This window comes from Myotis davidii, unplaced genomic scaffold (assembly GCF_000327345.1).
Source record: "Myotis davidii unplaced genomic scaffold, ASM32734v1 scaffold151, whole genome shotgun sequence".
NCBI lineage: Eukaryota > Metazoa > Chordata > Mammalia > Chiroptera > Vespertilionidae > Myotis > Myotis davidii.
In genome coordinates, this window is record NW_006285248.1 from 3,087,762 (window position 1) to 3,098,532 (window position 10,771).

The following is a 10,771-nucleotide window of genomic DNA, read 5'->3' on the forward strand; positions in this document are numbered from 1 at the left end:
GAGGAGAAGAGGCTGGGAGACTAGAGAAAAATGACTAAGACTGTCTTTTCTCATTGTTTAGCCACCATCCATTAATGCAAAGGAGTAGTTAACGGGCTCCTGTCTGAGATTTGCAATTTCAAATTTGCAATACAGATGTATTAGGAATATCTAATAACAATACCTGTCAAAGCGGGCAGGAGCCTCAGTCTCAATTTTTACATAAGGAAGCCGAGTGCCAGTGCATGTAGTTACTTGGGGACACGCGGCCAGGAGCCACATCTGACAGTCTTGGCCCAGGATTCTGCAAGTACACCTGGCACGCATGGCTTTGGTAACTGTAGATCACAGAACAGGGTATCTATGATCATCTAAATTGCTTTACATGAAGCACATGGATTTTGCATCAAGTAGTTTTAATTATAAGGCTATAAATATATGAAAGGGATCTGACGACATCTTATTAAATTGCAAGAGTGAGCTCAAGTAGTTTCTGCGGTGGGCACAGTCCCAAGAAGAATGAATTTTATAGTCAGGAGCCACCCGGGCTTTTTCCTCCCTCTTCCTGCCTCCTCCTTCCCCCTCTTAAATTCTGTTTGTTTGTTTTAACCATAGAAAATATTGTATAGAAATCAAACATAAATTATGAAAATGCAGAAGACATATTTCATCCAAGTTGTTTTTCTTCCTTTTCTTCTGTCATTTATTTGAATGATGGTAGGATTTAATCTCCAGAGAAAACTCTTTGGAACTCCAATAGAAAACAACAACTATTTTTTTCTGATCAGATACTAAGTGTGGCTGCTACTTTGAGTTGTATTTCCATTAGAAATAGTACATTATTCTAAAAAATTCTTTTTAAAAATTGTGTGTAAAGAAGCAAGTTCATCGAACTCTCTCACATTAACTATCAGACTCCTGGACAAACTGGAAGCTGATAGTTTTAATAACACAAAAGTGAGTATGAAAATTCTTAGGGACAACTGTGGGAGTAATGGCCTCTTCCATGGGGAGCCACGCAAGCAATTTAAGGGTTACAGATCAGGTTCAGAGGTAGGGTCTTTCTGCTACATCTTGCTGTGATCACGTTGGCATTCAAGGCAATGGTTTTCTCTCATGTTCTCCTGAAGGTGATCTCCATGTCCCTTTGTAATTCTACCATGTTATCTCCCTTTTCATCGGTGCCTTATTATATATGTAGCTCAATCAGTCTAAAGGAGGAAAACAGAAACCACTTCAAATGTTTGCAATGCAGGGAATGTAATGCAGGGAATTGATGACACTGGTGAGGGCAGAGCTAAGTCCATCAAGGGACACCGAAGAAACCCAGGTCAGCAGCAGCCAGAGACCACTTCCATCCCTCAGCTGTGACATACACCTTGCCATTATTTTCATGGCCAGTATGCAGGAGCTGCTCTGAGTCTGCCAGGGATTCCAAAAGCAGGAGATAGGCCCTCTGGAGATTTATAATCTGGTTGGAGAGGCCAGATATGCACAGGAAACCAAGAGCGTGATTAAAGACTAACTGGCTGGGAGAGATTCTAAGACCTGGGAGGGCAGAGCCTCAGGGAGAGAGGTCTCTGGTGTTTCCTGTGGCGGGAATGAAAGGAAGCTTCTCATGGTGTCACATTGCCCAACTTAAAGCTTCAAGAGTCACCTGAGCGAAGGGACTCTGTCTGTGAATAAGCTTGTAATACATTTTTTTCTCTTAGAAATAGTCATCTCTTGTAGAGAAATGGCTTCTCCTCTTGACGGGTCAGAGCTGTATTTATTCAGGGAGAAAGAGACCTAGATGAAAGTATTTGGTTCCCCTAAAGAATATTGGCAGAGTTAATATTCAAGTTCAAAAGAGCATATCTGAGCTTATAGAAATACTCTCGGTGGGGCTAACTGGAAGCGAAGTGGCAAGGTCAACAACATTTTGGGGTATCTGCCATCCCCCTTTTCATGCTCCTCCCCTTCCTACATGCTTCTTCCCTTCAGGTCAGGCAGTCAGGGCTCTCAACTGCTCTTCCACACTCTTCACTTATTAATTCTTACTTACTTCAAAGGATCAGATTGAAATCACTTACAATTTAGAGTAAATTGAAATCAATGTAATATCTATGGCTACCTAATCTATCCATACAGTGAAACTAACCCTTAACATTGGCATATATTTGGGGGATTAACATTTTAAAATTAGAATATGAAAAATGACAAAAGGCAAGAATATTCTGAAGTAGTTTGGGTATAGAATATAAAAAAATTGATGTTCATATAGTCAGTATGAATATTTAGGAAAACTTTTAAATACTAAAATAAAAAATTTTAAAATAGCACATGTATATCAGGTCATAAGATAAAGTTTAATACATTTGATCACGTTAAAGGGCACAAAACACAATCAGTCTAACCAAATTTCAGGCATGCATTTACATAAATATATTAAATTAAGAAAAGAAATTATACACTTAAACATCCTTTTCACCTAAAAAAAATCATTAAATCCACAGATCAACAATAAAAACCAATTCTCTGCATTTACCACTTCAAGATACAATTGTTCTATTTTAAAGATAACACAAATACACTTGTTAGAATTTATATGCATTATACATATATTATATATTACATAGATAGTGTGTATACATATGTAGTGTTTGTACAGATAGATAAATATATATACATGGGTGTGTGCACATGTACAGATACACACAGATGTACTTTAGGCCATCTGTACTATTATTGCTTGATTCTAGTGCTGAGCTGAATTAGTGTTGGTTGGGTGTGATCAGGGTCTTTTGCTTCAAACATATTCATCATGCCCATTGGGCTCACAATCCCCCACTATCAATGTCCTTGTCTTTTCTATATCACATAGTCACACTAGGCACTTCAATAAATATTTGCTGAATTAATGAATGGCTGGTTGACTGAATAATAGAAGGTTGGTTAAAAAATCAAATTAATTCAAATTTAGAGGCATTATCTGAGCCAATGACACCGCATGTTACTTTTCAGAAGAACATTCATAGAAATCCCAACTACTACATATATTAACTCTGCTGCCTCAAACCTGTACCTGCTTTTATACTTGTTCACACAGCCTTCTGCATCTTATTAACAGGAATTCCAGCAAGGATTGGTTCTGGTAGCTTCTGTGTGTGAGATTACAGACAAATTGTTGCTCTAATTGTCAACAACCTGAAGGAAAATGAACAACTAGAAAAACTAAAATGTATTAGAAGGATGATAAGTTCTTTAAAACTGCACAAAATTCTTTAAAATTGCACAAAATCAATCACAGATAAAGCCTCGAAAGATAAGGGAGTTTCTTTTCAGATTTGTCTTTTGCTTAGTAAGGATAATAATTCAGTAAATTTTTTCATTTTAATTAGATGGGTTTCTTTTAAATAAATAGTTTTCTTTCACATATCCTAGGCAATCAAGCTCCAAAAATTCCAATATACCTCAGTGTCATTTATCCTGTTACTACCTAGGTCTTGGTGAAATGCATGTCCAAAAATGTCCTGTAAGTGTAATGAGATATGGGAAATATCTGATACCTGATAAGGTCATCAACTTGACTTCTCAATAATAGTATTACAAATAGACTGTATTAATGCATTAAATCATATTAGGCTCTACTATAAATGAAATCTTACTTTATTCTAGGAAAGTCATGCCTCAGATTTTAAGAAAATGAGGTAAAGAAATATCCAACATATATTTTGGGCATAGAGTATACCAAACCTGATTATACATTGTTCCTCTGAATGGAATCCATTGGCTAGCTATTTCTTAGTTCAAAAGGAAATGTACAAGAATTAGTTTTTAACTGTGAAGACAAAGTTTATCTTATAACTTTGTCTTCACAGTTAAAAACTAGCTATTATGAATTTCCCATCACTGTTAATATTCTGTTCTTCCTATCTTATGTGCTAAAATGAAATGTCTTTTGAACTTCAAAGATTATAGCCAATTGAAATAACTCACCATACTTTTAAGTGAATTTGCATATATATGTATTTTGATTTTAAGTAAATTCTTTATCTACATATGCAAAAACATCTTGACTGAAACATGGTGTCTGACTTTGGGATGTATGTGAGATGTAACTTTAGAATTCATATTGATATTTTGGGGCATTTTTTGGTAAGCCACTATGTAGTCTGGCTTTAAAAAAAAAGCAATAACAGGTTTTAAGCCTACTTTTGTGTTGATACAAAGGATCCATTGCTTATTTTTTATTTTCCAACCAATTTATATATGAGCTATATCAAAGAAAGCAAAGTAAATGATGGACCTATCTTGGGTTTGCATTCAATGAAGAATTTAACAAAAGTGCTAATCTTCTAATTGAACAAATCTCCTCATGGCAGCTGGAGAAACTACTACTGTGATTGACAGGAAACCGGCACTACGCCCCTCCCTCCCGCTTTCATGAATACATCTTACTCGCCTGCACACCTATTTTAAGGCAACTTCCAAAACTTATGAGGAGATATTTAAGAGAAGGGAGTGTTGAAGTTGGCTAGGACTAGCGTTTGACAGGTTCTATGATCATGTTTTCAATATTTTTAATATTGAAATGCTTCTATTCTTAGGTTTCCCGCCTTCTTTGACATCTTATGAAATATTGGAAGTATGCCTAATTCGTGTTGGTGTGATGAAGAGAAAGAAGGTAAGAAAACAAACATATATTTCTTTTGGCTATTCTAAAGAGGAACTTTGCAGCTAATGCCAGCGTTCGCGATAAAAGGCCCACTAACTTCCTGTGGGTAGTATAGAAAAACACACATTTCCTGGGCATGGAACTGTTGTTTGAGTTCCCTGCAAATTCAGGTCTCAACTGGGGTGGGGAAAGGAGACTCTGCCAGAGTTGGCGACCTGCTCCCAAGGCGTCTTTAAACCAGCGGTCGCCAACCTTTCGGACCTGAAGGACCACCAGGGGTCCACGGACCACGGGTTGGCGACCGCTGAGTAGACGTTAATGGTTGTTGCCTGAATAGGAAATAGCTACTAACTTTCCTTACTGTCGGCTGAAGCTCTCTCCTGGGGATATTTTTGTGTCTTTCCTACAGCTGTGATGGAACACCAGCTGAACTGGAGCATGTGGGCTGGTAGTCATTTTTGCTTTTGGTCACTTCTTTCAATTATTGTAATAGATCAGTCTTGTATGTTTATCTATTGTTCTTCATGGTACAGAGTCTGAGCAAATGTGACATCAGGAGACAGTATTTTTTCAGAAGATTAAATAAAAGTCAATAACCAGCAAAATCAGTAGCAGCCTACCCCAGGACATCTTCATTATGGGTGTATTGGGGACATCTGTTTTGTTAAAAAAGAGAGGGGGGGGTGGGGAGAGAAGGGAGAGGTTAAAAGTTAGAGAGCTATATGGGGAAGGGGCAAAAGGAAAGAGAAGAGAGAGAGAGAGAAGAGAAATAGTTATCATAGGTAACATTCTATAGAGATGCTCAGAAACTTTATTGATCAGCCAACTACAGCTGCCTGTGGTATTCCATATTTTTTCCTTTTACAAATTTGGACTTGGTTTTTCTTTTATGTTTTAAAGCTAAGAAAGTTGGACTAGTAAAAGTTTAAATTTATGTATACTTTAGAAGACTCTAGTTGTGGCATCTAACCTCATAACTTATACCTAGCAGGCTTCATTGTATAGTACATGATTCAGAGATAAAAACAATATTAAAAGGCAATACAGGGTGCCCCCCCAAATGTATACATACCTTGGCAGCTATCAATTTTGAAAATTTTAATGAATGCTGCCTTTATAATTATTCAAAGTGTGGGTATACATTTTTTGGGACACCCTATATATTAAAAATTGTTAGTACATCATTATGTAATTATTTTCAAAGAAATAAATACAGAAGAAGCGCCTGTTCTGAAGTATGCAAATGAAGAGTTTTCTATTTAGGTTGTGTGCATATATTGAATGTGTAGGTTTCTTTGCTCTTTCTTTACAAGATAGTCCATTAATCTGAGAAAACATCTAAGTATTCTTTGCGATAAAATAAAAAAATATATTTTACAAAAGCCGCACTGAAACAAAATTCAAAGAAGAAAAGTGCTTTTTATCATCACTCAAATTTCTGAAATTATCCCTTCTTTTTCATTTTAATGATGTGCCAATTTCATTTTCTTCTCATTACCTTATATAACTGGCAAGAAAACAAAATTTTATTAACTAGGACAAGAGTATGGTAGAAGCAGTGGCAGGAAGTTTTTTTCCAATTCTTTCTAGTCTACCATAGCAGCGTTTCATATTAAACTGACGCCCACATATTACGCCAGAACAGATAAAGGCATAACAATATATGTATTTCTATTTCACTATTTCATCTTGATCTCACACCCCTGTGTTCACAAGGACATTTCTTCCATTCTGACTGTGTGCTCTATGAACTGAGCTGGTGGAGGTGCTGCCATTGTGAGAAGAAAGAGTAACTTTTCCTTAGCTCCCACTTTTTAACCAATTCCTATCTGTCCCTCATTATGAATCATTTAAGACAGTTCTCTGGTCACATATTTAAAAAATCTACTTGAAATAATAGTTCAAAAAATGTTTGAAATGACCACTGAGTTTAAAATACGTGGCTATCCTTGTCCAGTTTGTGTGGCTCAGTGGGTGAGCATCTGCCCATGAACCAAGAGGTCCCTGGTTCGATTCCTGGTCAGGGCACATGTCCGAGTTGCGGGCTCAGTTCCCAGTGAGGGGCAAGTAGGAGACAGCTGATCTATGTCTCTCTTTCTGATCTATGTTTCTATCTCTCTATCTCCTCCCTTCCTCTCAAAAATCAACAAAAAATACTTTACAAATAAAGTAAAATCTGTAGGCACCCATTAATCATTGCTACTTATGTCTCTCCTAAGAACAGAAAGAAATGACTCCAATGAGTTTCCTTTCTTTGCTTGGGTATGATATCCACAGTTCTTGTTATCATCTTTTTAGGAGACTGTGTTCTTTTATTCTAATGACTCAAAATAGAAAAAGCAATGACACCTGGGGTACATATGTTTTTCTAAGCCATCTTCCACTTAGGAAAGGACTGTATAAAAAACTGGAGTCTGCTCAATTTATATAGATATTTTTTAAATAGGAGAACTAATGACAATATAACACCTTGTCTATGGGAAATATTATTTTGGAAGAGATGGAAAGATTCAGGATGTAAGAAGAAACACTGGATTTTCCAGGTTTTACTGACTCTATAGCAGTATCCTTATTGTTTTCAGTGAAACTATGACCAGGAGAATGTGTAATAAAACTGCACAATTTGACAGATTCAGACAGCTGGCTCCCTCACAAAAAGTTCACATTTTGTTAATGTCACCACATTGAATAAGGGATGATTAGATGGTAAGGTCCATTTACAAAAATGGTTGTCAGGACATTTTTTTTTAAATTGTAAAACTTTCTGTGATGGAATTCAGTAAAAGGGCTATGAAGAGAAAGCAATGGAGACAAAAGACTGCTATTAACCTACAGATGCGGGCTACTGCAGGGTTCATTGCAAGATTTGTCACACTGTTGGGCCAATGAAGTGTTAGTGTGACTAGAAGGGACCACCCCTTTTCTGGGGTAAGAGGGCAATTTGGTCTCCATGCTCATTTAATTCTGAGACTTCTTTGAATAGACTGTCAATTGAATCTAAATTGTGCAAAATTATGCATGCACTTTTTAATGCAGCTATTGTTCACTAAGCACTGAACCAAGATTTCTCAACCCATTTCCATTTGGCATGAGGTCACTTGAAACTTAAGTAATCATATATGGAAGACAAGAGCAGTGTGCTTAACCAATCTTTCCACATTGTGGCTTCTGTATAAATGCTCACTGTGCTTTCACTGCAACCCTTCCTGCTTTAAATCAGTAGAGAAATACTAGTTACAAGATTTTATTCTTTTTCACTGAGGTTCCTATTCCTGAAAGGAAGGAGCAGGTTTGGGAAGTCAGCCTGCGCTGCATAATCTATACCACTCTCCAATTTAGATTCTGCAGGAACAGCTGTTTGCTGGAGGGCAGCCTGCCGTGGGCGTGCGCGTGTCACGGGTAGGTGTTTTTTTCAGTAGTGCAAAGAGGCCTTATAATTTTGTTATAATCCAGACATGGAGAGCTGGCCTTGAAAACCATTAAGAAAAATGTCTATCAGACTTGTTACAGTTGTGAGTGAGAACAGCATTTCTTTGAAAACCTGAATAGAACATTTACAGAAATTTATTCGTACATTAACCAAAGAGGAATTTCATTGAGATCTGGAGGAACATATACATGAAAAGTCATATTTGGCGAGAATTATTATATGAAAAGTTTGTACAAGGGACAGCTTACATAGCCAGGATTTGTTTAAAAGCGAGGGAGATCTTCTCCAGTGAGGTTCGGTTGATGTGCAATCTGTTACGCTCTAATCGCATACACTGACAGTCTTGCTACGGTGAAAAGCACTTTACAAACGTTTAATGCTGGCATTTTATAAGGTTTGGCTGTTTTCTTGCTTTTTCATCCGTCGTTAAGGATTACATGTTGGCACAAGGATACATTGCTAGATTAGATCCACAGCACATTTAAGACTGTTTGCTTTCTCACTCCCCTTCTTTCCAATTAAGATGGTGAAAAATGTAACTTTAGTATTTTACAGGACAGGGTAAAGGTGTTTCATCTAGGTGATGTCTATATTATAAAAATAAAATAAAAAATATAAATATGTAACACAAACCCAGTGCCTATTGTTAAATAAAATATACAATAAAAGCAGACCTTTTAGGAAGATTGGTTTTAGAATATGCTGTTATGATTTAATTATAAAACACTTGAGAACAATCTTGATATTAAGCTAGAGTAACCAGATTTCTCTGCCAAAAAAAAAAAAAGGTAAGTGCATAACATTCTGTAATTGGATACAATGATGAAAATGAAGATTACAGTTTTAAATCAAGTTGCCCATTTAGAAATTCATCAGGGAGTTCTGAAACATTCTCACATTATAGTCCTTTAATATAAAAATATTGCCTTTTTTATTAGATCCATCAGATTGCACAGTAATGGTTCAAAACTCCATTAAAGTTGACTTTAGTTATTACAGACAGAAAATTCCTGGGAAGTCAAATAATCTCTTCTGGTAATATAAAAAAATCCCGTTATCAATTTACAATGGAATTTCTGTGTAAATTACTCCACACAAGGAAATATATATATTTTTAAAACCCATCTGTTATGCAACCATACATATAGGGGTTGTGAGTGTGTGTACGTGCGTATGTGAACAGACGTGCCAACATACACACACAGAATCTGCACATTTCTGGAAACTATTTTTAAATTAATAAAAAGAAAATGAAATCACAGGAGTGTGTAGCAGGATAACAGTCTTTCTTTTTAATGACAGGATAAAAAATAAATGCCCATTGGAAAGGAATAGTCAAACAGTCCCAGAAACTATACAATGTAACTTGTTAGATCCAGCAAATAAGATGTCATGTCAATGATCTGATCAAGAATACCTGCCCTGGTCACTCTGCGGATGTTTCTGTCCACTTGTTCACACTGAGGACCAAGGTACCCTTTCTTACAGAGGCACTTGTTGGGTCGAACACACACACCTCCATGACGACAGGCTGGCTCACATTTTGCTGGGAGGAAAAGAAAAGAGCAATACAATCACACTCACGTCCTGTATGTCAGAAACAGCACTAGTCATCGATGAGTAAGGGAAGGGAGGGAGAGAAGGCGGAAGCCAGTCACAGAATAATCCAAAAGATAGTAAAGACAAGAAGGGAAGAACGCTTTCAAACCCAAAGTTATTTGCAGACCAGACCTCAGCAGAGAATGGGAGACCTTGCCAGAAAAGCATAGATCATGGGAAACAATTTTAATCCCTTGCAAAACAGACTCTTTAAAACAAGGATTTCAGTTCTTTGCAAGTCTCGGCCCCAGTAGGGCATTTCCATGTAATGCTATCTTCCTGTTCCCCCAGGGAGGACCTCAGTGTGGGAAGGGCCTGGCCCATGGGAGAGGCCATGGCTTGAGCATCTCCAAACAACATAAAGGGATGTTCAGGTGTGAGTGTCAGTTCTGATGCAATAGTGAGCACTTGGGCTTCCTAGAACCCCTCCTCATGGCTCCTACAAGGTACCCAGCATATGCTGCCTCTCAGAACACATGGAAGGTCCTTCCTGGGTCAGTGCAGTTGGCCAGTGAAGGATGTTCTTAGCAATCCTTTTCAGGGCTACTCTACAGCACAGAGTCTCTCCATAAAAGGACTTTGACCACTACAGTATTGGTGGGAATGTAAAGATTTACTGCTAAAATGAGATGGAGAGAGAAAATTGGGTATATAACTTAATTGTCTTTTGCTGATAGGATAAATCTGGGATGTATAGCCCTGTAGGCAGAATCAAATTCCTTGAATACATTTCCTTATACTTTCAGGGGACAGGGTCATTTTAACCTTTGCAACGCATTAATCAAAAAGGGGTCTGTGGTTGACACATGGAAAAGGGAGAACAAAAAGGAAATAGACTGTTCTCTCTTTTAAATTTGTGGGAAATGAGTAAACTATGTGAGTATTGGAATAAAATTCTTGCTTGGGTCACAAATATCACAAATGGTTTAATTTTATGAAATGATTCTGATTTATATGTTTAAATTATTTAAATTGATTTACTGGGAAGATTAAAGTACTTTATTGAAATAAAACTTAATGTTAGCTCAAAGAATATCTATTTTCATTTATATCACATATTATTATTAACTAGGGGCCCTGTGCATGAAATTTGTGCATGGGGGTGG

At 37.0% G+C, this 10,771-nt stretch overlaps 1 protein-coding gene across 2 annotated transcripts in view; it reads right to left on the bottom strand.

Annotated features, from left to right (window-relative positions):
* Positions 1-6,758: 6,758 nt before the first annotated feature.
* Positions 6,759-10,771, bottom strand: part of HHIP (hedgehog interacting protein) — an 86,534-nt gene continuing 82,521 nt past the window's right edge. The window contains exons 13-14 of one of the 2 annotated variants that reach the window (XM_006755960.2): positions 9,484-9,612; positions 6,759-8,653 (exon numbers count right to left, since the gene is read on the bottom strand). In XM_006755960.2, the coding sequence (XP_006756023.1) occupies positions 8,643-8,653; positions 9,484-9,612 (140 nt within the window). In that variant the 3' untranslated portion in view covers positions 6,759-8,642. Of the gene's footprint in view, positions 8,654-9,335; positions 9,613-10,771 lie in introns of those variants that run through there. The other variant, XM_006755959.2, reaches the window with a different exon arrangement.